Raw genomic sequence first — 27,302 nt, forward strand, 5'->3', positions numbered from 1 at the left:
CATCTATGCAACAATGAATGATTAAAATGTTCCTATTTAACACATCTCTAACCCACTAGATTTAAATTAAGGAGCATTGGACAAAGCTTCAGCAACACGCAGTCTGCAGAAGTTCGCACGTAACCAATAGTTCCAATAGCACTATTACACTACAACCTAGAACTTACTAAAAGATATTACTTCAGAAATGGCTGACTTCTTATCTTTAATCAGAACTATTGCTGTTTACCTAAGATTTTGAATATAGAAAAATGTTGAAAAAGAAGTAACTAAATAAAATGGCAAGGTCCAGAATGTTAAATATCTCATATGACAGTGACTTGCCAACAGTTTATTTTTTTTATTAATGAAAAAATAATTATTATTTATTCTAGTACATATATAGTAGCGGTAGGAGGGGACCTTATATAATTTTGGGGAAAACACAAGAAAAAAAGGTTTTGTTGAATAATGATGCAGCTTTATTTGACAAATGAAAAAAGTGAAAACAGAAAAGTGACACCTTTACCTGAGTGTTCCTGATTCCCTGAAACCTGTTATCTATCTATTATTATTATTTCCTGTCTGAATAGTTACTGTCTGAAGGAAAGGAGTTTTCGTGCGCAAAAATGGGTCATTGCTTATGGTGTTACCTGAAAATTTTTTTAATAATTACAATGTATATACAGTAGGATACATGACAGAGAGCAGAACCTACCTTTGCTATTTAGTGTGAATGGGAAGAGCAATACAAAGATTAGTAGCACAATCATCTCTCAGAATTCACTCGAACCCAAAGCCAGATCTGCGTATAATTAAAAACATTCTTATTCACACCTCTCTATTATATAATCACAATAAACAAGAAATTGCATCAGTAGTATACTAACAAATATGCTTAAAACAGCAGCTTTGTCAACCCAACGTAACTGTGTTGTGTATCCTCTTATAGACCTTGAAGGATGCTAGCACTACTGAAAAATTACTTCGACACCCCCATGAAAGATCCATGTACTCTTCCCTGATAGGGGTAACGCTGATACTATTTACTTTAGTGCTTGTAGAACAGAAGCAACAGCTAACCAGCCACAGTATGCCACCGATTACTATCCACTATCATGATTATCACAATCTTGCATATAAAAGCCAAGCTAACTCACCTCTTTCTTTCTGTCACGTCGTCCTTTCTCCAGCTCTTGTTTAATTTTGACTGATGATAGAATTTGTGTGGTGTTAAAGGCTGTTCTAACTGCTTTCACATCCTTCCTCAGGCTTTAAAAAGCACTTCCACTTTTTACATGCCCCTAAACATTTCTTTGCATGAGTGTTCTAACCACAAGTGTATTCAATCATGCATGACTGCCCTGGTCTCACTCAGTCACACTCTCACACACATTTATACATTCTTACACACTCTCACACTCTCTCTCACACACACACACACACACACATTTGTTTCCCCCCTTTTTTATACTGGTGGGTCGAAAATGATGTACACTAATAATTTTACAGTTCCTTAAATATATTTTTTCATCCTAGAAAAAAAAAAATTATAAATCCGTCTCTGAATAGCATTCAGCTCACATTTTTTGAAAAAAGCTTCTTCTTTTGACTTAGACGTGAAGGTCATTTGTAATTTGATGTGGGCCGCTCTAAAACACAAACAGTGATTATGACAAGTCTCTACAGAGGAATCCCAGTCCTAGTTAGGTCTCTCCTACTGTACAGTCGCTATATACAGAAGCCAGAAGCTGATTCATGCTTCCTCCATGGCATATGAACATGAATGTGTCGTGCAGCAAATTTATAACATCATTAAAGACACCATTCTCCAGAGAGCAGGGCCTAATATGCTCACTTCATCATGACCTTCATAAATTTAGTATCTGAATTTAAATTCATACAATGATAGTATGGCAATATTACAATAATATGGGGAATTACTCTTAAAAAAGGAACAAAAACACTGCTGGTAATCTCTGACCACATTATATATTCAGGATCACTTTGCTGCCTCAAGGCCAAAGAATTACATGAAACAAAACCACATGTTAATCACCAACAGCCATGGTAGCATGTAATAATGATACATTTGCATTAATACATAGCATTTGGGATGTTTCTGTTGGTTTGTGTTTCAGTGATTTTTTTAATTACTACACACTAATCTAGCAATATATGGCATTTTTACCTTTCGCATTTTTAATTAAACAAAATGTACAGTAGGTGATTTTTTCTCCCATCTTGTTTACTTTATTTGTTTGTTTTAAAGATGGCATTGAAGGTGAACATTTTTTAACAAAACAAAAGAAAAGGAAAAAAAAAATCAAATGCACGATTAGCTCTGAACAGTGTTGTTTTGTTCAAGGGTTGCAAAGTCCCTGTATAAATTATTACATAACTAATAAAACAAAAATTCATCGTTATTATCATCACACAGTCAAATGCTTACAAATACTCTTTACAGTACACAAAGTAAATAATTAGACTGGACTAGCAAAATGCTCTCCTAAATGTATGCATTTTTTTTTTATAAATAAATCTGTTATTAATAGCCTGTTTTATATTTCTGTGCTGCAACTCCAATAAAAAAAACCCCTTCTATTGGGGTTTAAAGGATTCACAACAGAGAATAGATGCATATTTACATATTTCATATGCCTTCATATTGGTGCTTTTCATGAATTCTTTACAAATGCAAGGTAAGTGATTTTATGTGTTAAATATTTAGTAAAAATCAGGTTTTATAGGTTAAGCTTTGAGATATGTACATACATTGTACATAGTGATGAATTTGCTATAACCTCAATAGAGGATGTTTTAAGGATAATAAATAATACATTTCATTAAAGCACCCCGGGTAAAGGGATAGTTTTGAATATGACGTGTTTTGTGTATTCATTTTAACAGACTTGCTCTGTGCTTTGAATATGTATTTGGCTGTGTTGGATTGCATTCTGCTGTCTTCGTGGTTGGTTGGCCGATATTCTGAATTCACCCTTAGAGTAGAGACTTTGTAAAAATATAATAATAATAATAATAATAATAATAATAATAATAATAATAATAATAATAATAATAATAATAAAAATAATAATAAAATAAAAATAGTCTGGAGATGTGTCTCCAGCTTAGAAACAAAACCAAACACAATTATATATTGGCAAGAAATGGACTACAAGAAAGAGGGGGTGTAAATGTCCACTCCTTTTGCCATGTGTCTTAAATGTGTAGAAAAGCAAGGTCATTGACACATTAGTCGTGACACCCTTTCCTCTTTAAAACAGTACTTCACATTGTAATAGCACTGAAATTAAATGCCTATTATTTTTTCCGCAAGGAATACTGCAACTTAAACCAATTTCACTTTTCAAAGGCAAATAAGTGCACTAATCACCTCTTAAGCTTGTATGTATGACAGGGGAAAATTAACTGCAAAAGTTTCTGTTTGATCTAAACATCATCAACATCATAAACATCATCACTCTGCGCTATACAGAAGAAAATGACCAATAACCAGCCAGCCATTCCTTTAACCCACTTCAAAGATTTTCACTAGGTAAACAATATCCTTCTCCTTACTTTGTGGAGTCACACAAACTCTAAGACAATCTAACAATCACTCTAGGGTATATCATTAGAAATACAGAATGCATACATCACTGAGCACTTATCATGGTACACTTAGAAAGTGGCTGAGAGATCCTCTGGAGAAAACATTCTTCTGGAGATAGTGCTAGAAATTCGAGACATGCTGCATGTCTCGTTCCCTGACGCTTCGGCTTGCTGCGGACACAGTGTGAATGACCACTAGTGAAAGAGATCCGAGAACCAAGGCCTTCCTCAACAAGTACTTAAAAATATAAAATTTATATAATTCTGTGAATGGTGTAGGACACCTCTTGCAAGACCGTTTGGACTCTATACTGCATTATATCTAAATGCAGCAATGCTATTACTTATGGTTGCATTGCAGGGACTGGCTTCTTTTCAGAAAACCTTCTTTTCAGAATCATTACAGTAAAATAGGCAAACATTGCCCAAGCCAATAGAATTATACATTTGCGTAATCATCAAAACATCAATTTGGGCAAGCTAACTGGTATAGATTAAAGCAAACTGGGCTAAGGTATTTGTTGGGAACTAGAGGCCACTGTATCCCTTTCGGACGAGGCTTCAGGGAAGGATCGCGATTCATTTGGCTTTGATCTCTGTGTAGTCAGTGGTGTCATCCCCCCTCCCCAATCCTCCCTCTCGGCGTCGCCCAAGAAAGTTCAGCTCTTGCCTCTCCATGCCTGCAGTCGGGCCAACATGCTGGTAATCGCTGTCTTCTCCCTGCAAGAATAGAGCAAGGAATTACTGCCTTCAGAGTCAATTTCTGGATGGCCCTATCAATTTTTCCCCATTGTGTATCCTGATAAAATAATGACATGAGTTGGCAATCAAAAGCAGGTTGTTAGGTCAAATGTAGCAAAGGCAAAGAAGCCAAGCATTGGTATCATGTTAGGCAATAACCAATATAATGCAAGCATGATAGAATGAGAAACAAGCTTAAAGAAAATATAGTCTCAGTGCACTACATTGTTTGTTTTCTACATAGGAATACTTGTACTCCAGCTGTTGATTTGTTAGCCTTACCGTGCTCTCTTCTAGGATGGAATTAAACTTAGAGCCCAGCAGCTCAGTCTTAAGCTGTTAAGTTAGGGGAAAGACAAAAGAGACAGAGAATGCAGAAAAGCAGTGAAGGAGGAAAGAATAATCAGGAAATGCTTTGAAGCAAAGGCCATCATCAGGCATGCAAATAACCACGCCAAAACTCCTCAAACTATACCACCATGTAATACTGGGAAAATATAAATTTATTTGGGAAAGACAAATAAAACCCAGGCTGTTCCCTTTACAACATCGTTTTCCTTTATAACATTTTACCTGAAAGCACATAATCCTGTGAAAAGTACTGTACCAGTACAGCTCAATTACTGTAAGGCAACATACATATTATCATGCTGAAGAGACACAAATCTCATTTTCTGCCTTATTGTGATTCAGGTCTGGATTTTTCAGTACAGTGTGAAAATAAAATTGTTCACGGTTCTAAATGAGATACACAAAAATGAGAATGGTCAGTTTGGATGTGGCTTTTTCATAGATGCACTTTAATGCATATGTGCATATAACTGTCATCATCTCTCAGTGTCTGGCAAAACAACAATGCTGGACAACAACAGCAGTGACTATATCCAGTGAAAGATGGGTAAATTGGTGATTTACTTGAAATTTGGGCAAATTATTAGATTCAAGAAGAACTAGAAGGAAGCTACAGACCCTGAGTAGATCACTCAAGAAATGGCAAAGCGTGGGCACAAACATAACTAAAATGCTAAAGTGCTTCAAGAGTAAGTTCAGAATAGACAAACACTTGAGTCAACATAGAGGCCATGGTTGCTTAATGTGCCTTGAAAAACATGAGAGCCTTTTCGGTGATAAACCCTCCTTTTTCTCCCATGGAAATACGCAACAGCTCATAGGCCATAGAAGAACACAACATTCATTTTTAGCTTCTACTATAACAGAATGTCTCACATATGTCATTTGTTTTTCCTGTTCAGGCGTGTCTGTTCAGGATGTTTTGAAGGACAAATGTGAAGTGTCAAGAGAGACAGATCAGTATTGTGCAGTGTAGCTTGTAATGTGAACATAGCCTACGACATCCAACGAGAGTATGAAGGAAACTTCAATTGATAATTTATTGTACTGTTATTTTTGGTGCCATTGCAAAGCATGTAACAACCCCAAGACATCAGCAATACACCACTATAAACAACTGCACATGTAAAAATAGTATTATAATCATAATTCATCGTCATAATATCTCACCACTTTTTTCCTGAGACTTTGTTTGTCCTTCTTGACTGCGCTGTAGTACATGGAGGGATTCTCCACTCTAGAGCCCACGTCCTGCCCAGGGTTGCCATTCTCTCTGGAGGTTGGAGTCAGAGGATCAGACTCTGTCTCACATGGAACGACGCTATTGACTAGCTCAGGGCAACACTGTAAGCCTGGGCATCCATTTTGAGAAAGGCAGATCACTTTTGCCTCCCTAACCAAGAGGCTCTTGTAAATTGCTTTTTTTTGGTTCCATTGTCAAAATGGGTGGAACTGTTTTTTGACTGTTGGTTGGAGCATAATAGTGGTTGTATATTTGCTGAAACACTTGAGGTTAAGTGCCTTTGCTTTGTTTAGCTTAGCTTAGTGTTTGGGGCTAGAAAGCAATGGAAGGCAAATCAAAGTCTTGTTAGTCTGGTCATCTGGAGTCCACATCATGGCCAACACTGTCATTTTGTTTGCCAACTCGTTGCATGTACCATCTTACCCTTTGATCAAATTGTTTCAGCTCTGAATGGGTCACGTATATACCAAGATCCAAAAGAAACACATTTGAGAATGGATGACTAGGCTTTGGTGTTTCCTTGCTTTGCCCCTTTCCCCAGATCTGTCCAATGGGTATGGTAAATTACTTACTTTTTATTGTTTTGTCCCACATATCTTACGGCTGCAATGATAAAAGCAATAACTGCCACTCCACCAATGGTTCCCACTATCACAGCCATCAGGTATTTTTCTGAAACATGATACAAATGTCTTGATTGATATTCATGTCAAAAAAAAAAGAAAAAGAAATAGTTGCAATGAACCAGCATAATCATTAGCATTAGCATCATTATGTTTTTTTAAAAAAACAATAAAATCCTGATTCTTACATTTCCTAAATCCCACCATGCAATTAAATGACCAAACTGTACTTCAAATGAGACATATAACTGAGCAAAATGTTTAAAGTCAACAAATCTCCTGGATTAGGTTTATTAAGATTTTATTATGTCAAAATATTTTATGGTTATCTCACAAACTCACTTTCTTGCTGCAGCTCCAGCTGCATAGACTGAGAGCCATAAACGTTAGAAATGCTGCAGTGTACATGAACAGCAATGTCTTCGTTGTTTTCCCGGTCACCCTTCTCCCTCAGTTTGATTATGCCTGTTGATGTATAGCCATCCGAATGCGTGTAGAAGTTGAAACGGCCATTTGTATCATTAATGGTGATATTGCGGTCAGGCAGGTAGAATAGTATGGATGGCTCAGGATTCCCTGTGGCTATGCAGACACACTGCACACCCTCTCGCACTATGGTGCACTTGGAATCTTGGAAAATGGGAGCAACTATGGGGACAGACACAACGGTCAGGTCAACTTCTATATTTAATTTATATAACATGTTATCTGTTCATAATTTCTTAAAGAAATCAGAAGCTCTACGTATTTTAAGGTTTAATATGTCTCTTATCTGCCTGAAAGCCTCATTAAACATATAGCTTTCACCAAGCTCAGAAATTTAATCAACTTTCAATCAACTCACACTCCACAGTGATGTTTAGAGAACTGCTGGCCCGGCCATATTCATTCTCAGCCAGGCAGCGGTAAGTGCCATCAGCCTGTGGGTTGATATCTGTAAGCTCAAGTTTGGACAGCTCTCCAGCTTTTATGGTTCCTATCAGCGCTCCATCCTTCAGCCAGGTAATTGTAGGGGCAGGCTTGCCCTTACTGCTGCAATAGAGAGTCAGAGAGGTGTCTTCCATCACCACCAGAGATTCGTTCACCACTGGTTCTCTTGGAGGATCTATAAGACAACCCATCAATTAAAAAAAGAGACTGAGCTAGAGGCAAATGAAGCAATGAAGCAGTGAGATACAAAAAACATAAAATATAGCATGAGAGACGTAATGACTCACATGTGACAGCCAAGTACATGGAGGTGTTCATTGTCCCATAGCCATTGTCCCCTACACAGGTGTATAAACCGTCCTGCTCTGCAGTCACGGAATCCAGAAAAAGAGAAGCATTTGAGGCAATTTCTGACATCAGCTCATCATTCTCAAAGTACCATGAAATCCGTGGTATAGGGTTGCTGTCCACATCGCAGTGAAGCACCACTGAACTCCCCTCCATGATCTCCTGAGAGGCATTTACCCAGATATTGCGAGGAGCATCTACAGAGAGAAAGTTGGGAATACATATAATTTGTCAGCAAGACAAAATCTCAACCTAACATCAACAGCATCTATTGCCTCCAATTTAATGGGACTAACTGAATTATCTTTGACTTATTCTCCCAAAGAGCAAAGATGGGATTATATACATTCATAAAGCCCACTGTCGTGTTTAATCAGGCAAAGAAAAGAGAGAATGCTAATGGTTTGTATGCTCACACTTGACATCCAGGTAGATAACACGCTCATAGAACAAATTGGTGTTGGGGTAATGGACTCTGCAGCCCACCATTTGACCATTGTGCATAGCTCTGGGTGTGAAAGAAAGTGTGCTAGACATCACTGCTGTGTTGCCTTCCTCCGCATATTCTGGTTCAAAACGAGGATAAGGGAGATAGTCTGTGTACATCCAGTTGATCTCAGGAGTCATGTCAGGACAGTTGTCTGGAGCATAGCAAATCAAATCCAAGCTCTTATCACTGATTATTTCTTCTGGGACGTCAATGTTGGGCTGGTCTGAGAGAGAAGCAGAGGTTTTAATGCTTACAGAAGACCAAACATATTATCATTTATAATTGATAGTCTGTCATATTATACTATTATAGTGGTCTTACCCAACACCCTGAGCTCAGTGAAATCTGGGTAGGTGTAGATGTTTGCTCCTCCTAGATCGGCTCTGAAGTAGTACCTCCCTGAATGCTCAACTCCAAGGTTGTTGATTTGCAGCGTGCAGTTCTTCTGCGAGAGATCACCCAAGAGCTTGGTACGACCTTTGTAGCTTTCATGCACAATGTCTGTGCGCGACTTGAAAACCACTGGAGGGAAAAGTTGTGGATAGGGCTGGCCAAAATACCAGATTCCATGTGTGCCCCTGAATGGCCTGACTCCCGAGGGGTATATGAAGGTGCATGGGATTACCACACAGGAGTTAGTCATGGCTGAGATGTCCCTGGGCATCCAAACATTCCATTGAGCATGTAAGTCTGTAAAAGGGGGCAAAAATGACATTTAAAAATTTATTGGAGGAAGAAAATCTCGTAAGTGGGATGTCATTTTCAGTCCAACATTGACACCTTAGGTAACAGACATGAGGTTATTACCTCTTACAAGTAGCAGTAAAGGCAGCAGCAGTTCCAAGGACTTCATAGTGTCGGTTTAACTCAGGACCATTAACCTAAAAACATTTCACAAGAAATGTTTTATTATTAGATTATGTTAAATGTACAATGTAAATATTCTTGTATAAACCAGCAGCATTTAGTTATGAATATTTACTATAGTTAACAGAATTTCTTTTACCAGTTGTTGTACACTATCCTTGTTATACAACAAAACACAAAAGTCACTTAAACATTCAAGGAAACATACATTAACTGGAGAAAATATCCAAAAAAATATTAAAACATCATGCTGTGTTATGATAGGCCTTTTAACACGCATTTTAACTGTGATAACATCCTGTTAAGTCATTTGGCAAAAACCACATTGAATTGAAGGCAACCGCTACCTCTATATCACATTTCATCTCTAACACTTTTTAATCTGCTGCCTTTTTCAGTTCTCTAAACACAGCAAACATAAGGGTGATCAGAATGACATTAGGCTTCTTCATGAGCAACAGACCCCAAGGCAATCATATGCATGCATCATACACTCAGCACCTGATGTCTACAAAGCTGCAGTGTGTGGGAGAACAGAATAGCTTAATGTGACGTCAGACTTTGCTTCTGTCTGACACGGATACTTGGTGATGACACATCATTCAGAAATCATTAGCCAGAGTGCAATGGCATCACCAACTGCTTCAGTTTATTTACAAGCTGTAATGGTGTGCTGCCAGTGTGCATCCCCTTGTTAAGGACGCACACACACACATACACACACACACACACACACTTATAATTTCTTTCTTTTCTGTCTTACACACAAAGACACATTCTCCAAAAAAAAAAAAGCATCCTTATGAACAGACGGGCGCCACAGATGGGGAGATTTGGAATGGATTGTTTAAGAAATCTCCATGATGGACATGTTTGAAAATTCTCCAGACAGCTTAAGCTCATAAGCCTGACTCACTGAGGAAAACATAAAACTTCTGTTCATTTTTAAAGAAAGAGATAATCAAGAAAGGTGTGTAATCAACGCTTTGACAATCAAACACTTACTACACTGAAAGGAAGAAGCAGGTCTTTATCTCACAACACATACAAGGAGATGATATATACCAAGCCAATTCTCGCAAAAGCATAAAATTTTTTGCCAAATCTTTGTTGTTTTAAATAACTTTGCTAGCTGACCAATTTAGACTCACTTACTGAAATAGTGAAACATCCATGCCATCATATCTACAGCAGGATCTAAGCACCATTTGACTGTGACTATGAGTAAACATCGGTGCCTCTCCAGCTCTGAAACACTGCCCAAGCAAAACAAGCACACCATTCATAGCAGACAAACAAGACTTTCACAGAATGGTTAAAACTACTTGCCTCATACCAGCTCCAGCTCACTGCTCTGCTCTGGCCTTCTGAAGGCTGAAGCTCAATTCTTCCCACTCTGTTTCTGCGAAAGCTCCACTGCTTCGCTTCTCTTGGAGATCTCTGATAGTCCAGGAGACAAAGACATGGTTAGGGAAAGGAGGTGATAAAAGGATGCATTAGTTATGGATGTGAGTGAATGCTTGCAGTGGGCAGTTTTGAATATGCAGACATTTTCCTCCATGCTCCAAACCCACACCAAACATTCCTCTTCAGTGGCATCCATCAATCTAATTTTCCTTCAGTGCCTTTGGAGATTAAACTGTATCCACTGGTCGTTATGTCTTAAAAATGATCTAAATTAAAATCATTTCAGTCATTTGTGAATACTGAATGTGACCTGACCCTAGTTCATACACCTCCTGATGACCTTATGATGGCAACGCTATCATTATCTGGCTTCTCTTTTTCTTCAAACAACACATAAAATTTTTTTTGAACTAGCATCATCTATTAAAAAAAATGTTTTATTTACTGTTTTTAACTAAAATTGTTAAATACTGTGCCTTAGTCATCCGATCTGTTTCTTTTGCAGTAGGTTATACAGTATAATATGGTTGGTATATGTAGAATGAGAGCCCCTAAATGTTATTCTCTTTGATTATTTTTTTTTTTTTAAGATGTATGACTTCTAGAGAACTTAAAGGGTTAGAGCACATCATCCACTGGACAAGGAAACGACTGTCATATGGAGTAGATTCATGTAGGAAAGATGAAAGAAAGACAGTCAGAGATGGAAGCTTAACAAAGCAGACTGTGTAAAGTTCATGTCAGACAACATGCCACAGCATCCCACGGACAGGGAAAAGTTATTCCTACACACTGACTGAAACACACTCCATTACACAACTGTTAGTACAACAAAGAAGCAATGAGACCTTGTTAGGCAAATCATCTGTAATGGGGAGAGAGAGAGAGAGAGAGAGAGAGAGAGAGAGAGAGAACCAGAGAAAGACAGCGAAGAGAAGAGAGAGATACCCAAGAGGTTTAACAAGACATATGATGGTGCCTGCTATTAGATAAACAGTGTAAAGTCATGGGACTGCTGAGTTCAATCATTTACTTCTTTAAAATGTGTTATTCTCATTGAAAAATAAATTTTCAGAATGCAAACTTTAAATAAAAGGAAAGCATTTTGTACTTAAGTTACAACGGATTTTATCAAGAACAGGCCGATGCACAGCTTGCCTTGTGGTTAGCCCATGACGTGCACTCTGTACAACAGCGCAGGTGTCTACTAAAATTACCCAAGGACCAGATGGTCTCAAAACATGACTACTCCCTTGAGTTTGAGAGTAGGCCTATTGTATATTTGTGCGTACTGTGTAAGTAAAGTCTTAATAAATGTAGCCTAATTGAGTTAGACTGCTGGGTTTTGGTGACAAAACAAATGTAAATATAAAATGATGAAAACCATCATTTTGTAGCCGTGTGAAAACTGTGTGAGGTCTCAAATGACCGCTTATATCAGACTTGTCAATCAAAGAGAAACCATTTTTAATGACTAGTTCAACTAAAATATATGTTACATATATTACAGCCAGCTTCCATTTTTTTTTAGATGTTCACACATTTGGAGCCAGTCGGGCAATTGCTCAGTTGTGGCCTTAGACTTGTTTGTTCTCATGTTTTCTTGTAGATTATGAGCAACTGATTAGTCACCAAAATAACACTGTACATTGGCAAGGCTCATACTCTCTCTCTTTGCTGTGTGCACTAGCAATGTTATTTATCTGCTGTATACTTGCATCTATGGGCAGATGGTGGACTCAGTGGTCTCTCTGTGCTACGCTGTAGCTTCCTGCCCACACCTCAGGGTGGAGAGACTGAGGCCTGGTTCCAATTCAGAGGAGGATCTTCTCCGTATTTCAAATTGTTATTTTTAATAAAAAATAAATGTAACCATTTCATTATTGTATAACTGCGTTTTTCCTTCAATACTATATACATTCCTTTAACAGGGATAAAAATGATCATATACTGACCTAAATAAAAAATAGATATAAATAGAAATGACCATATGCTGAACAAAATATAGATAGATGTAGATATAAATAATAATTACCAATGCTGACTAAATTAAGTCATTCCCAATTAAGCAAAAGATGTCATAATTGCAAATTGCCAATGACAGGTCCTCGAGGAAAGGATTAAAGCAAATTTATCTTTAAGAAATACCAAAAAAATAAATAAATAAAACAACGAGGCACAACCTTGTTCTCAGTAAAGCAATGAAACCTGTCAGTGCAATGGTAGGTAAATCTGTATTAATAAAAAGAATAAAGTGAGCATACATCCCAGGTTTTCCACCCCCTCCTTAACCTGAGCATCTCTCGCTATTGCTCTGTCACTCCATCCATGCATTGGCTCTGTCTCAGTAACATCCTGCACACTTATGCCAGCGAATGCAATCCTCTCCAAGCCGCCCACACTCAAGATTATCTCCAGAACAGTGTGACACCGTCATATACACGACTCCTTCTCTGACCGCCACAAATACCAATGCAAAAAAGTCAAATTCATGGAATTACAAAAAGCCAACCCGGAATATTTCGATTTTTTAGCATATAATTGTAATCCATAAAAACATGTACAAGCTGACAAAAAAGGCTGTATAGGTTTTACACTAGTAGATAAACTGAAATCTGATTTTAATTTTTAAAACTCACGCACCAAATCACTCCAGGCCTCCTCTTCTGGTCAAATAGCAAGCATTAATCAGCAGGGAGAGCAACCGTATCCTGATACACACTCACCCCCACATATCCCCTTGTACCACCCAACCTGGAGTCAAGTTTATTCTATCTCTCCTCCCCCTGTACCTTGCCCCAACACTCTCTCCACTCCCTCTATGCTAGATGGAGATGTCAGGGGCTGCAGTGTACAGAGCATTGTTCTACCCGTGAGGCCATTCATAAACCGACCCCCGATGCTGTTCAAGGCACAATAAGCACCACTGTTCCTCTGGCACAACACAAAAACGGGTGAGGCAGAGGGAGAAAAGAACAAATGATGGGACGGAGAGAAAAGAATAAGTGATATGCTATTTCTATGCTGGGTGGAATGACTATGTGAGGGAAAATGCAAATAGGTCAAGGAGTGATGATACAATGTTTGGCTTTTTCTCTGGATTCTCTGGAGTTAAACTTGTGATGACTCAGGAGCAGCATCACCACAGCGGCCCTCCAGCACACCACAATTTTAGCGGTTTAAAAGTAGTAGCAAAAATTCGTCATCGGTATCCGTCTACAGATAATGACACCTCATGAAAAAAACTGGGATATAATTTTGCACATTTATTAGAAATACATGATAGCTAGAGAAATATCCCTTATGCTCAATGTGTCAATTCACTAATAGTTACAGGGTACAGGTTATAGCAAAATGATTTAAATGCAAAATGTGTGTATATGTGTAAATCTTTGCACACCCTTAGATGTTATGACGTTGACCCAAGTGACAAAATGGTCAAATAGTGAATGTTAAGATATTACTAGAGAAAAAAAGAAGAATAAGATTGGTTTAAAATAGGGTTAGGGTTTTTTTTAAATATGATAAAATGTGAAATCCATAAAAAGTGAGTATGTACAACATGTAAAATGTTAAATATTATTGACTTGAATGGTTCATCTTCTGTTTTTGTCACCTAGAAGAATAATAATTTTTAGAGCTACATATGCACCTTTTTCACTTTGCCAAAATCTTTTGCACTGATGTTAAAAATTAAGTTAAAATGGAATTGTGATTATAAGAATTTGAAACAGGTGATCAAGAGGACACCCAACCCTTCCAATTTCCAAACTCCTGGAGTTTTGTGGTGTGATGTTTTCTTTTCATGGCACTATGACTCAGATATGATGTCACTGCTTTGGATAACACTGTACCACATTTTTTCATGGTCCCTATCTGACAATAGTACACTCAGCCATGAAATGCTAAACTCTCAATCACCCAACACACACGCGCACACGCACACACACACACACACACACACACTCACGCCTGCCCCTTGTGTCTCTACACACTGAGTTTATTGTCCGAACAGGCCAGTTCGAGCCTGACACCACACGACACAGGGAAGTTGATGTACGGTGATAATTGTCCATCACATCCAACCCACCCCCTCCTTTTTACATTATCTGGAATGTTTGTCTCAGCCACTTTTTGCGTTCTTATTCTCTACAGTAAATACCAATCGTGCTTTTCTGCAATTACATTACAGCCAAATACATCTCCCTATACCAAAGCCCCCTTGCTTGCACTCGGCTTTATTTGTAAAGGTCATGATGTCAGTGCTGCGCAGGCCAGTGCTTGTGCCGTTCAGGGCAGGCTCACTGCTAAAGAAAAGGGCTATTGTCTCTCTAGCTGTTTGGGGAGACAGACTAGATGGATTGGGTTTATGGAAGAATGAAGATGGAGGAGATTGTAGAGAGAGGAGTCATGGAACAGACTGACTCCAGCAAAAATGTGTGAAGTATCGGAATGACGACCAGCCTCAGTGGTCTGAGGTGACCACACTGCAGAGTGTGTAAACTACTGCTCTGGTACAAAACTCTAATTTCACACTATTGGTATGTAGTGAAATGGGGGAAGAAATAACTGGAAGATATTTTTTTTTTTATTATTAAATATGAACTATCCCACAATAAACACTGGAAAATACTGGGCTAACAAAAACTGGAGGTAGAAAAATGCAGATAGAAATGTCAGGAATGTTTTATGAATTCTTGCTCTAAAAGTTTCTCAACCTCAGCTACATCGCTCAGGTTCATAAATGGTCTCAACAAGAAATATGTTTATTTTTTTCTGCACAAACAGATATCTCTAACAAATTTAGTTGGTGCTATTTTCTAAAATATAAACAAACTAGCTGCCCACTCGAAAACATCATTAGTCTGAACAGGCAGTTACTAATAATGCTGAAATTCAGGGTTCTTATCCTTAGGCCTCATATCCACAGAGGGCTGATGTAGCTACAAGGTTTTATTCCAACCAACCAAGATGAAATGAAGTGTGGCTTCTGACAGATTGGAATGAAGCAACCTGCAACCACACTTGCAAATAACATAGATTTGTAAATGCACTGTACAGCAGCGATGTTACTAAAGTTTGTCTTGTTTTGTTCCATGAACTTCTTATCTACCACTCATTCCGGTTCACATGAAAGTAAAAATCTCCCAACTCATTCATCAGAACTCTGATGTCTTTAAAAAAATAAAAAATAAAAACAGACAGCTCATCATACAAACAGGGAACATAGAAACTATTGACTTAACCTTACAAATAATTTGACACAGTCAGTCCTATTTAAATACAGACAGTAAACACTTCTATAGCACCCAAGTCGACAATTACACTTTGTATTGGCGGGACACTGACAACAGCCGAGCGAGACCCGTCATAGTGTCAGACCACATTGTGATACTGTGGATAAGAAGAGTTAACTGCATGTTAAGGACTTGCATGAGCGCCAGTCAGTGCAGCACACAGCGCTAGGCCCTGGAAGGACAATTGTTTTTTGGGAGTTATGAAAAAAATTTCAATTTTCCTGATGGAGTTTCCAGTCCTCAAGTAATCCACGGGCCCATATGTCTTCTCAGAGGAATTGCAGAAGATGTGATGTCTCTTTTACTGTTTACTCGGTCCAGCCTGTGGTTTGAGTAATACCGAGGCTTTAAGATTGTATGCAACTATTTGAGTTCCATCTCCCATAGCCACAAAGAATGAAGAAACTCTTCTGGTACTTGTGGGTGATTCTGCCCCCTCCTTTTGTCCCATGGGTGCAGTGGTAGTACTAGTAGTATACCATCCTTTCCTGTAGGACTTGAATGGATTCCTGCTTTTGGCTTGATCTCACAACCACCTTTTCACTTTTTCTGGGTTATAGAAGCACAACCAATTGCTAAAATTTAGCAACGTGACATAACAGGTCTGTGGGTAGGGAGGTTTGTTGGGGGGTTGGCATATAATAGCACAGGTTTTTTGTAAGAACTCTCTTTGTCGAATTCACATCCCAGCTCACAGACTTTTTCTGATGCATTGCCCTCTGCCCTCACATTCTTACAACACCAAGAGGTGGTTCCTCTTTCATACCTCACAGAGAGATTTTAGAGTGCACTTAAAGGCTAGATGACCGAAACCACAATACCGGCATCTGTTATTAGTTGACCTCTTTTTGTTAGAAAGTCAAATGTTTGAAATTGGCATATATGTGTTGTTTCTTATGTCACAGTATGTGCAGTATGCACCCATTGTGTTGGTTGTGGGTATAACTGGAGTTTAATGAGCTTTAAAACTGCTGTCTTCTCTGAACCAAGAAGGACAGTGTTGGGTTTTTCAGCAGGCTTTGTACACTCCTTGGGATCTCTCATCTTGCCCATGCAACTGTCCTCATGCTAGCTTTGTGAAGTGAGGTGGAGTTTAGAAAAGAGCCAGCTCTTCAGCCAAACCGCTTTAATAAGGTAAACTATGTTTCTGTAAATAGGCAACATTGAAAGTGAAGTGAAAGACTATCAACTTTATACAACTACATAACTCTTTGTGAAAATAATATGCATATTATAAATAACCTAGGCTACTCTTAAACTACTTCATTCTCTTAAATAAGCACTGCATCCCTACTGCCTGTTTTCAACCATGAGGTGTTCACATGCTGACGTTGTGAATTACGAAACACAGCACAGCTCCATATTAATTGTGTCACAAGCCTTAACAACATACACTACATCAATGGAAAGTCACCAATTCAACAATATAATTTAAGAACAAAGTAGTGGCAAAATCTGTTAGCAGTCAAAACTGCATGTATATCACACGAGCATTAATATATTGTGTATTCAGCTTAATGAAAGTCAAACTTAAATAAATAAATAAATTCTCAGCACTCAGTGTTTCTTGAGTTGTTTTGCAAGAACAAGGTCCGAAACTATATTTTCAAGAGAATGACGAGTGTAGGATGATACTATACACACCCAGCAACTAAATATAACATCAGGATGAAAGCTGAATCCAAATCACAGCCTGACTGAGCAAAAAAGATGGTGTAGTCCAAAAGACATTAATCAGTCATTCATTCATTTTCAGAAACTTCTTTATCCTGGTTGTGATGGATCCATAACCAATCCCTGGAGAACTGGGCATGAGGAAACTGGGCAAGGAATGCCAGTCTATGGCAGAGAGCCATGAGCATACACACCCACACACATATATACACTCGTTCACACCTAGGGGACAATTTAATGTTCCCAATCAACATGCATGTTTTTGGGAGGTCGGAGGAAACCAGAGAACCTGAAGCAAACCTACACAGCATGTACACAGAAAATTTAACCTGAAGCCCAGAAGACATTATTGTGGTATAAAGGGTTATTAGTTATTATAAATGCCTTGTTTTTCCAGTTAAGGTGGGTCTTCTTTAATCCATCTTCTTATATTATTTCTATTTATACACATTGCATATTTATAGTTGAAAAACAGTATCTGTTTCATGGTAGACTCTCATGAATTTGCATCAGTTGTAGCTGCTTGGATCTTCTTTTAGAATCATTACTAAACATGAATACACCAACGTGTTGCTAAAAGCAAGACACTGCATGCCTACTTCACACTTGAGGCTGTTTAAGTATGTAGTTGATTTTTGCATATGATCTGCTTGAGCAGGCATTGCTTTCGTGTACAGCAACCACCACTCCTGCACTGAAGTATATCACTACACAAGGAACTGGTAATAAATAGGGAGCGGGGAATGATTACTCAAGACACACATTAATCATAAGTAGTTAAAAAGTAAAAATTAATTTTTTTTATTTTGTCTTTATATGCCAATAACAATTCATCATTACAATTTGATTAAATGTAATTCCCTAGATACTGGTGCATGCTCAAATGTAGTAACTATTTGGACATTTATTTGTACTGATCTTTACTTTTGGAATTTAAAGCAAGCATACTTTATGACAATATATTCCATATTCTATTACAGAATTGCAGACCAAATTTCTAATAAGCCATCATTCTGGACCTGAAACCAATCACAGGTAATATTACGGAAACAGCACACTTACCTTAGAGGAGGATCCTCACTCCCTAAACAGCACGACTGAAATGCCAGCAATGCCAGTGTGATGCAAATCTCCTTCCCCATGGCATCTGTGTGCCCAAGCCCTCCCTTTTCATCCCACTGTCTACCAGATCCCCTTCACCCAATGAGCATGCACACACACTTTATCAGTGTGTTTATCACAAGTTTTCTTTGGCCAAAGGTAATTTTATGGTGTTTTGTCATGAGTGAGATGACCGGTTTACTACTGTGTACAATATTTAACTAGATGTTTGGAGAATTATGATTTATTTACCGAAAAACATAATGAGTTCTGATCAGCTGCTAAGGCTAACGGACACTTCCTGTATCAAACCACTACATAACACACATGGTCATGGGAAGTGCATTTTATCTCTTGCTGGTGCACTGGATCTTGCATAATTGTCTGTAAATGGTATATTCTTAACAGTTTAAACAATGAATATGCAAATATATGGATATGAAATGAATTCTATTCTAATTGAAAACTGAATTTTTACCATAATAATAATAATAATAATAATAATAATAATAACAACAACAAAAACTCAACAGATCAGTGCAGTTAAAGTAAAGCATTTGTCTGGATTTCTCCATTATGCCCACTAATAAAAGATTTTCATTTATCATTAACAGACATCAACATGGGAAGCTTTCATACACATAATGATCTACATTATGTGAAATGTGAAAGGTCTTTTGGCTGTCGAACTGGAGGCCCAAATCACATTCAGCTACGCAATACAAATATGACATGACTTTACAAGAAATAGTGACACCACCTAGTGGCAGCAAAAAGAACATCTAAAAGCTTGTTTCTCTGTCAACATAAACAGCAAACATATTTTATTTAGAAAAGATTTATTGTCCAGTGATTTCTAAACCATTAAAAAAATGTATCACATGATCATGGTTAAAAATATAAGTATAACAAATTACTGAAAATGTATGAAGGCAATTTACAGGTCTGGTTAATTCCATTATAAAAAAATGCACAGTAAAGAATTTCTAAAACTTACAACATTGTCAAGAGAGGCAGCATCTTTTCTTTTGCAAGCCCTACAACTTGCAATACAAAGAAATTAGTGCTGCCAAACTAATAAAAAACAAATCAGTGTTAAAGCTTTTTACAGTAAATACAATGATCTGTAAAATTGTTTTTATTATACTTTATACACATTTACAATTCAGTTTCTAAGCCAGAAGATGTAAAGCTTGTTATGTGTGTTATTACTGCCTAGTCTTAGTGTCACATGGATATTTTAAGTAAAATATTCAATATCAGAACAATAGCATTTTAAAAAATGCATTTTTCATTATTATAAAACAGTGATTTTATAAAACTACTGAAACAGTAACATTGAACAAAATCATGAGACTCTCTCTCAGATAAAAATCGCATTCACACACGTGCATCCCCATTTAATCCCATAATAAACATTTAGCATCGGACACTGAAAAACAGACTTACAAATCGTAATAAACACATCAAGGGACATGTTGACTGCAATCTCGTAGAGTTTCACACCACCAGACTCTCACGACTCACAGCTCCGTTCTGTGGAAGACAAACATTTTCACATAAACTTGCGTTCTCAGACCATAAAGAAAGATGACACCCTGAAATTATACAGCTCTGCCAAGCTTGTGATTTTAAGATATTACTTTAACTTTTTTGGTAATGCTGGTGTAAAACGTCTCGCATACACTCAGTGGCAAAAATAATACTTTGAACATTAATGCAACCTAACACCCAGTGAAGAAAAAAAAAAGAAAAAAAAAAAAAAAGAAGTCCATTCTAAGAAGTCCATTTGTTTTCCATATTGTGAAAATTACTACTGGTAGAGTTTCAACAGCTCGGAAAATAATTACTGTGTGTAACACAAGTGAGAATTACTCACCTTGCGGAGATTGCTCTTCTTGGATGATGCTAAGCTGTCTGTATCCTCAGCGTAGGATGGTGGTGGTGGTGGGAAGCCGGCATTGTTGGCACGTCGCTGATCAGGATTGCCTGCAGGCCTGCTGAGAGGGAGTGGTGGTGGCCCTGCATGTCCTCCCCTGAAGCGGTCTGAGCGCTCACTGTCGCTGTCAAGACGCTCACGGCTCCGTGCCCGCTGCTGCTCGCCCAACTTCTTCCTCTCCATTGCCTCCCGCAGGAAGCTGTCATCATATGCATCCCGGCCTCCGACACCCCGCCCACGTTCCAGGTCCATCAAGTCATCTCGGCTACGACTGCGGCGGCCTTGGAAGCCGACACGAGCGTCATCACGGAAGCGATCGTCAGGAGGATATTCCCGGGATCGGTCATCATGGACACGGTCATATCCACGAGCGCTGCTGCTCCATTCATCATCAGAACTGCAGGGAGAGCAAATTGTTTATACAATCAGGTATGATTATATTCATTCAGATTAGTTATAAGCCACAAGCTTCTTAGCTCACCCTCTTCTGCCTCTTCTAGGGGGATAATCACGGTCTCTGTAATTTCGGCCGATATCATCAAGGTTATCCATGGAACGAGCCCGGCCATGGCTAGGACCACCACCACCTCCTCTCCTGGGCTCATCTCTCCGCATATTCTGAGATACGCTGCTGATGGTGCTCATGTTCTCATCATCAAATACTGAGTTCAGCTGGGGAGGCCTGGAGCGACCACGATTACGAGGGTCTCCGCTATCATGCAAAGAACTGATCTCACTCATACCATCAACTGTGTGAGAAAGAGAAAGAAGAAAACAGAACAGCAATTGGAGGAGGAGGAGGAGGATAGTGTTGGTAGAAGGAGAGAGGTAGTGAGTAATGGGGTGAGAATGTGAAAGTGTGGGAAAAAGAAAAGGGTATTTGGAAACAAGGAATGTGTGGGGGAAAAAATGAAGAAACCAAAAAACAGTTACAAGTCATTACAGTGTCACACCTAAAATAAGCCTAGATAAAAAGCGAATCTAGTGGAGACCAAATATAGTTTCCCAGATTTCTCCCCACCCACTCCTAAACAATGACCCCCCAAATCAATAATGTTCAAGATAAAGTCTCAAGAAAACTCACGGCGACTAAATTTGCCTGCAGCACCAACAGGCTGACTGGGGTCTATATTGGCCAGCTCTCGCTCCATATAGTACAGCAAACGAGTAGGATTTCCATCCTGATTAGCCTGGATACGGTATCCACTACGGGCTGAAACAAAATAAATGTAGTGAATGAGACATTAGATCAGATTTACATCTTGAGGTGTCACACAACTTTTATTAAAGTAATCAAAAGTATTGGAACAGGTAATCCTTACATACATACATACATACACAGCTAATAGCTGATGAAGGGGGTAAAAGTAATACAACCAGATTATTAGTACTCAACCAGATTAGCAACAAAACATTTTTAACTTACTCTGGCCTGCACCACCATCATGGTCATGTAACAATGGTACCTGGGATCCCTGACCAACTACAATAGAAAACAAAGCAAAAGTGGAAAGTCAAACACAAATTATTCAGATTCATTAAATGACCCCAAAACCAAACATCTACTTTTCGTACAACACTACAGGAATACTATACAAGATACAGTTGAGCATATGTCAGTAGACCGTTAATATTGTACATAATATTGCACATTCTACCATACCCAAACTATACACCCTATAGAATGATTACAGGTAGTAGTGCAGGACATAAATGAGGTTCTCAAAGTGAAAGACTGCATTTTTATTATCAGCGTTGTCGCAACAAGAAAGAATCATGTACAAAGAGGATTGTAGAGGTTACCCACCTGAGCTGGCTACATCAAAGTCCCTGCCATAGCCATTAGAGGGAGGGGCGTTGACACCCTGAGGCATGGGCAGCATTGGGATGGGTGGTGATGGCCCTCCCATATACACTGGCTGCCCATACACACTAGGAGCGAACATACTGGCTGCATACTGACTAGGAACACCCGCCTTCACAGCTTTACCTGCTTCATACACTGTAATCGAAAGAACACAGTTAGTGTGTCCATTAATCTTTTTTTTTTTAAGATTTGGTATTTACCTACAGTATATGGTGTGCACACATAATGCAATTCCATAATAAGTGATCATTCTCAATTAATGTTACCATAATCATATCATAAACCATTGCAGCAAAAGTTTTAAAATTCAAGTCCAACTACAACAGGAAATTATTGCTCATGCAATGTGCTGACTTTTAAAGGAACACAATTATGAGGAGAGAGACAACAAGGATAAATAAATACAGGCATGATTGTACTTACAGGCTCTTGGGCAGCAGCAGCGTTCTGGGCAACACGGGCAGCTCACATAACAGCAACACGTGTGAGGGCAACACTGACACCAACAGATCCCAATGAACAGCAGCAGCAAAACGAAACCAAGCACCACCAACACTACCAACAGCCAATCTAACAGAGAGGACAGAGCAAAGAAAGAAACATTAAACATACTGAACTATACTATTACTAAGACAGATTAAGCATCAGACATAGGGATGGGAAAAACAATTGATTATGAGTCCCTTTTGGGGGGGGGATCTAAATCTGAGAATCTGTGGCACAGTGTGAGGACAACATGCATCCAACCTGAACAACCTGGAGCAAACCTGCCTGGAAGATTTTTACCTTCCCACTGTTTGGGAATGTGAAAATCCTTCCCAAACAGTGTTCAAAAGCTGGAAGGAACTTACCCCAACAGACTTAAAGCTGCTAATGCAGCAGAATGTTTGAAAGAGCTAATTTTTTTACTGTCTCCAGTAAGAAAATATATATATATATATAATATTTTAAGAGCATATTGGTTTATAATACAATTACTGACTGGAACAATCTATGCAAGTATCATTTGTAATCCACACAAATCTGATGGCTATTTTGCAAGGCACTATATGCACTAAACTACAACAAAAATGGGCCTGTCTCCATTTTCCATTGCAGTGAACAGAGTACACCATAATGCAGTGCAGGAGATCTTCAGATTTTTAAAAAGGAAAAGAAGGAAGAGAAACCAGCCTGACAGGTCTGTCTCATTCGTTGTACTGCCACCAAAATCATAACAAACATAATTGCACACACACCATGCACACATTAAGCACAGACTCATGTCTGAACATTTACTCTCTCAAACCCTGAGGTTATGTAATGTTTATAGCAACGTCTACTACAGGCAGAGCTGTTTCCTTCTTCCAGGGTAAGAGAATGAACCTTCCTTCATACAGACCAACTGTAAATGATCAAACTTTTAGCACCAGTTAAGGAGATATATATTTTTTTATCCAATATTCAGATTCTTGAGAAAGTCAATGGCCTTCAGTCTTTTATCTGACAAGAAAGTAGCTTTCCTGGTGAAGGAGGTAAAAGTTGGGACGGAACACAATGGGAACTTCTAGTACTAAAGAGGTGCACTTAGTGTACCTTCCATGATCAGTAAGTCAATGCCAGGCAGGAGGTCTGTAGTATTTGACTTTCTCTCTGTGAAAGAAGGAGGACAAAGCCATGATTGAAAAAGATTTTGCTATGACTATCCAAACAGAAAAAAAATGTTCTCCTCTTAAAATGCTCTACTCTACACTTCAACCATGAACCTGCTCAATGCCAGCTAGTATGAAAAAGCTCCGCAAAAGTCAAAGACTTCACCTCCTGTACAGATGTTCTAACACACCCCACCATCAAGGGAAAGGAAAACTAATATACAAGTGGCAGCAAAATTACAGCCTAAAGTTTGGCTTCGTGTGCAGATTTGAAATCATCATCAATAAATCAATTATTCTTACCCAAAACAATGAGCTCTGTATAGTCCTCGCCATTTCCTGAGAGGTCCTGGGATGAAGCAACAATGCAGACATACACACCGCTATCACCCCATGCAGTCTGAGCAATATTAAGGTCGGCATCTGAAGAAAAAAAAAAAAAAGAAAGCCATGATTTAGTGGACATGCATTATTATGCCTCTGAATGTATTTGGATAATTAGCATTTCAAGTAGCGCTTATTTATTGACTGTCTATTAAAGCTAGCTCTAATGGCAATTTGTAAAGCACATTAATATTATACTGCATTTTTTTTTTTTTTGCATTAATCATGTAGCCTTTGCACATTTTCTTAATTTCCATATGCCTTTGTAAACTAAAGTTCATTACAGTGACAATGGCTCTGTTAGAAGTAAAGTACTTCCTCCGAAACTCCAAATCATAATCATTGTCTCTTACTATTAATGATGCTGATCTTGCGGCCCTGGTATTCTGTTCCCAGCGTGACCGAATTCTGCTTAGAAGCCACAATGCGTACAGTCCTTGATTGGTCTGAGCATTCAATGTTGGGGTTGTAGTTGGGGTTGGCCTGGGCAATGGCATTTTCCGCACTGCCTGGGTTTAGGGCAGCTTGGATTGGATCTCTGCAGAAGGACTTGTACTTCCAGGTGACAATAGGAGGCACTGTGGCTGTGGTTGTGAAATCGCATCTAAGAGTGACTGGCTGGAAGAGGATGACCACATAGCGTTTCACTGGGCAGACAACATTGACCCCCGTGGAGAAGCCTGTAAGAAAAGAGGAGGTTAGTCTGTGATGGTTCATAATGTATGGCAAATCCAGTAGTATAACCTTAATTGTGTAGGAAATGTTTTTGTCCTGCTGTACTAATCTGTTATGGTCTCAATGTAGCAATCCTAGGATTAAGGCCTTAAGCACCCATTCTCATTCGTACAGCACAATTATTCAACGTGATACCACAAGTGAATCATTTCAGGAAGAAAAAAAAAAGAAACGCTGCAATCAGAAAACACTCAGGTGTGAAGTGGTACAGCGGGGAACTTTAAGGCAGAGTTAAAAAGGGTACATAATCTGAATTTTTCATTTTGATTAGGAATATTACCAGCTGCACCAAGGGTGATTTCCTTTAGTTTAAGTACATATGAAGTAAAATGTAATAAGGCGATCACTAATAATTAGAGACTCAATTAACATTTATATACATGTTGGCCTTATAAATATTGTAGACGTGTGATTTTGTGTATATTTTGAGGGCTTACTGATTTCATTTCCATTATTAGTAGCACTAGCTAACCGATTGCGTACAAATAGTATCTCACATTGGAACACCACAAGAAATCAAAGTCGTCTGTAGCGTTCCAGAAAACAGTCTAACTTTTGTTAGATAGTATGCAATCACTGAGGACAAAGAAGAATTAACTTGACTGTAAATACACAAGACCCCTTCAGGTGCTGCACTACAGCCCTTTGACAGACACATCTGTATATTCATTAGAACAAAAGCAGCTTTTCTTCTAAGGAATGAGATGCCTTCCTGAATGGATACACAGATAAGTGAGTGGTGCGTCACTTTACTATGTTTTGGATGTCGTCTTTGAGGATATATTCTTTAATAGTATACCACAATGCAAAAAAAGAGAAAGAAAAACACTTGAGAGATTGTGCTAACTGAAACCAGCAGCTATGACTCACATGCTTTAGAAACCATAGCTGAAACCAGTGGGTCATGCCATAACCCTCTGACACACACTGATTTTAGGCAATGGAATGTAAATTTGTGTTAAACAAAAAAATATTAGAATATTAAAGTTGTTATATAACTTTCACCGCCAAAAAAAGGAAGAAGTACCATATTAATAAGTGTCAGTTTGTTCTTCTTGCCTATATATAGTTACTGCTTTATGATATTTTGATACTGTGATTGCAAGCATATGTTGAAAAACACTACTGTAAGCCCTAGCATTAGAAACATAACATAGTATCCACCCTATAGACTATATCATCAAATGTGGAAATAATAGCAAGTCAAAAAGTTCAGTCCCAAAATATCCTACACGTTAAAAGAAAAAGAAATACAGTAAGTTAATAAGTCGCAATAATGCAATAAATAGGTTATTTGTAAGCACTGAATAAACAATGTGCTCGGCTTAGGCCTAGAAATTCACTGCATGCCACAGACTGTCAAAATGACCTCGTCAGTTGGCTATAAGAGTTCAAAACAATAGTAAAAAGATGGAAATGAAGGAAGAAAATAAAGAAGTAAAAAGAAGAAAAGCTAGACATATGGAGACAATCTGAATATTGTGAAATACCCGTACCTGTTACCACCATAAGGATGATAAGGATCACAAATAAGCGCATTTTCGGAACACGCTCTTTTTAAAACTAGGCTAATAATATACTTAAAACTGACTTAAAAATAAACTATCGCTAATAACAAACTCAACACAACATCTGTGAAAACCTATGTCCGCCTTGCTGTCTGTACTTGTTTTCCCTCACACAGGTGAATCCTCCATTTTGTTCGTGCTCTGTTGTGTAGGTGTGTGAGACGGCAACCTGAAACTGAACAGGTGAAGGAGGAAGGGCGACTGTACCAAGACCGATTCCACCGAAACTCACAGGGGTTCCCTGCAAAAAATATTTCATTTGTATCGCTAATTTAGTATTATATGGGACGCGCTTTTCCTTGTATAACGTCTTTAAAAGGAACTCAAATGGTTAACTTTTTATTTGTTTCGACGTAGATTTGGTGCGCGTTACGTTTCACAGTCCACTGGCTACGCCCGGTGTTCCTCAAAATGTGTGACAAATGGTTTTGTCCTGGTACACAGACGATAAGATGGATAAACATTGCATGAAAAGAACAAAGTGAGCATAACTGATAAAATCTACTTCCAAA

At 38.4% G+C, this 27,302-nt stretch overlaps 2 protein-coding genes across 7 annotated transcripts; both read right to left on the reverse strand.

Moving 5' to 3' along the window:
• Positions 1-697: 697 nt before the first annotated feature.
• On the reverse strand, positions 698-18,753 carry mag (myelin associated glycoprotein). 5 transcript variants are annotated; one of them, XM_058413960.1, is made up of 13 exons: positions 18,628-18,753; positions 10,517-10,627; positions 9,128-9,201; positions 8,642-9,010; positions 8,247-8,543; positions 7,770-8,027; positions 7,397-7,657; positions 6,895-7,200; positions 6,502-6,601; positions 5,857-5,959; positions 4,618-4,671; positions 1,140-4,314; positions 698-784 (listed from the first exon to the last, which is right to left on the reverse strand). In XM_058413960.1, exons 3-12 carry the CDS (start codon positions 9,171-9,173, stop codon positions 4,174-4,176), a joined length of 1,935 nt encoding a protein of 644 aa, XP_058269943.1. In that variant the 5' UTR covers positions 9,174-9,201; positions 10,517-10,627; positions 18,628-18,753; the 3' UTR covers positions 698-784; positions 1,140-4,173. The 5 variants fall into 5 exon arrangements, with proteins under 5 accessions (XP_058269943.1, XP_058269942.1, XP_058269946.1 ...); XM_058413959.1 differs by lacking the exon at positions 18,628-18,753 and adding an exon at positions 13,238-13,428; XM_058413963.1 differs by lacking the exons at positions 4,618-4,671; positions 18,628-18,753 and adding an exon at positions 13,238-13,426.
• Positions 18,754-19,488: 735 nt separating this feature from the next.
• lsr (lipolysis stimulated lipoprotein receptor) lies at positions 19,489-26,961 on the reverse strand. 2 transcript variants are annotated; one of them, XM_058413965.1, is made up of 11 exons: positions 26,719-26,961; positions 24,841-25,167; positions 24,407-24,526; positions 24,048-24,104; positions 22,896-23,042; positions 22,413-22,607; positions 22,032-22,088; positions 21,690-21,818; positions 21,087-21,354; positions 20,546-21,002; positions 19,489-20,202 (listed from the first exon to the last, which is right to left on the reverse strand). In XM_058413965.1, the coding sequence occupies exons 1-11, from the start codon at positions 26,759-26,761 to the stop codon at positions 20,167-20,169; spliced, it is 1,836 nt and encodes a 611-aa protein (XP_058269948.1). In that variant the 5' UTR covers positions 26,762-26,961; the 3' UTR covers positions 19,489-20,166. The 2 variants fall into 2 exon arrangements, with proteins under 2 accessions (XP_058269948.1, XP_058269949.1); XM_058413966.1 differs by lacking the exon at positions 24,048-24,104 and having other exon boundaries at positions 26,719-26,960.
• Positions 26,962-27,302: the final 341 nt, after the last annotated feature.

The sequence above is a fragment of the Hemibagrus wyckioides genome, linkage group LG17 (assembly GCF_019097595.1).
Source record: "Hemibagrus wyckioides isolate EC202008001 linkage group LG17, SWU_Hwy_1.0, whole genome shotgun sequence".
Lineage (NCBI taxonomy): Eukaryota > Metazoa > Chordata > Actinopteri > Siluriformes > Bagridae > Hemibagrus > Hemibagrus wyckioides.

Bases quoted from the DNA above. Each gene is read 5' to 3' on its own strand.
- mag (XM_058413960.1), bottom strand. From the start codon at position 9,173: ATGAAGTCCTTGGAACTGCTGCTGCCTTTACTGCTACTTGTAAGAG. The intron at 9,011-9,127 runs GTAATAACCTCA...CCCCTTTTACAG, and splicing joins TTTACTGCTACTTGTAAGAG to ACTTACATGCTCAATGGAAT. The intron at 7,201-7,396 runs GTGAGTTGATTG...CTGTCCCCATAG, and splicing joins TCTAAACATCACTGTGGAGT to TTGCTCCCATTTTCCAAGAT.
- lsr (XM_058413965.1), bottom strand. From the start codon at position 26,761: ATGCGCTTATTTGTGATCCTTATCATCCTTATGGTGGTAACAG. The intron at 24,105-24,406 runs GTAAGAATAATT...CTTCTTTCACAG, and splicing joins TACAGAGCTCATTGTTTTGG to AGAGAAAGTCAAATACTACA. The intron at 21,003-21,086 runs GTGAGCTAAGAA...CTCTCCCTGCAG, and splicing joins CCTAGAAGAGGCAGAAGAGG to TTCTGATGATGAATGGAGCA.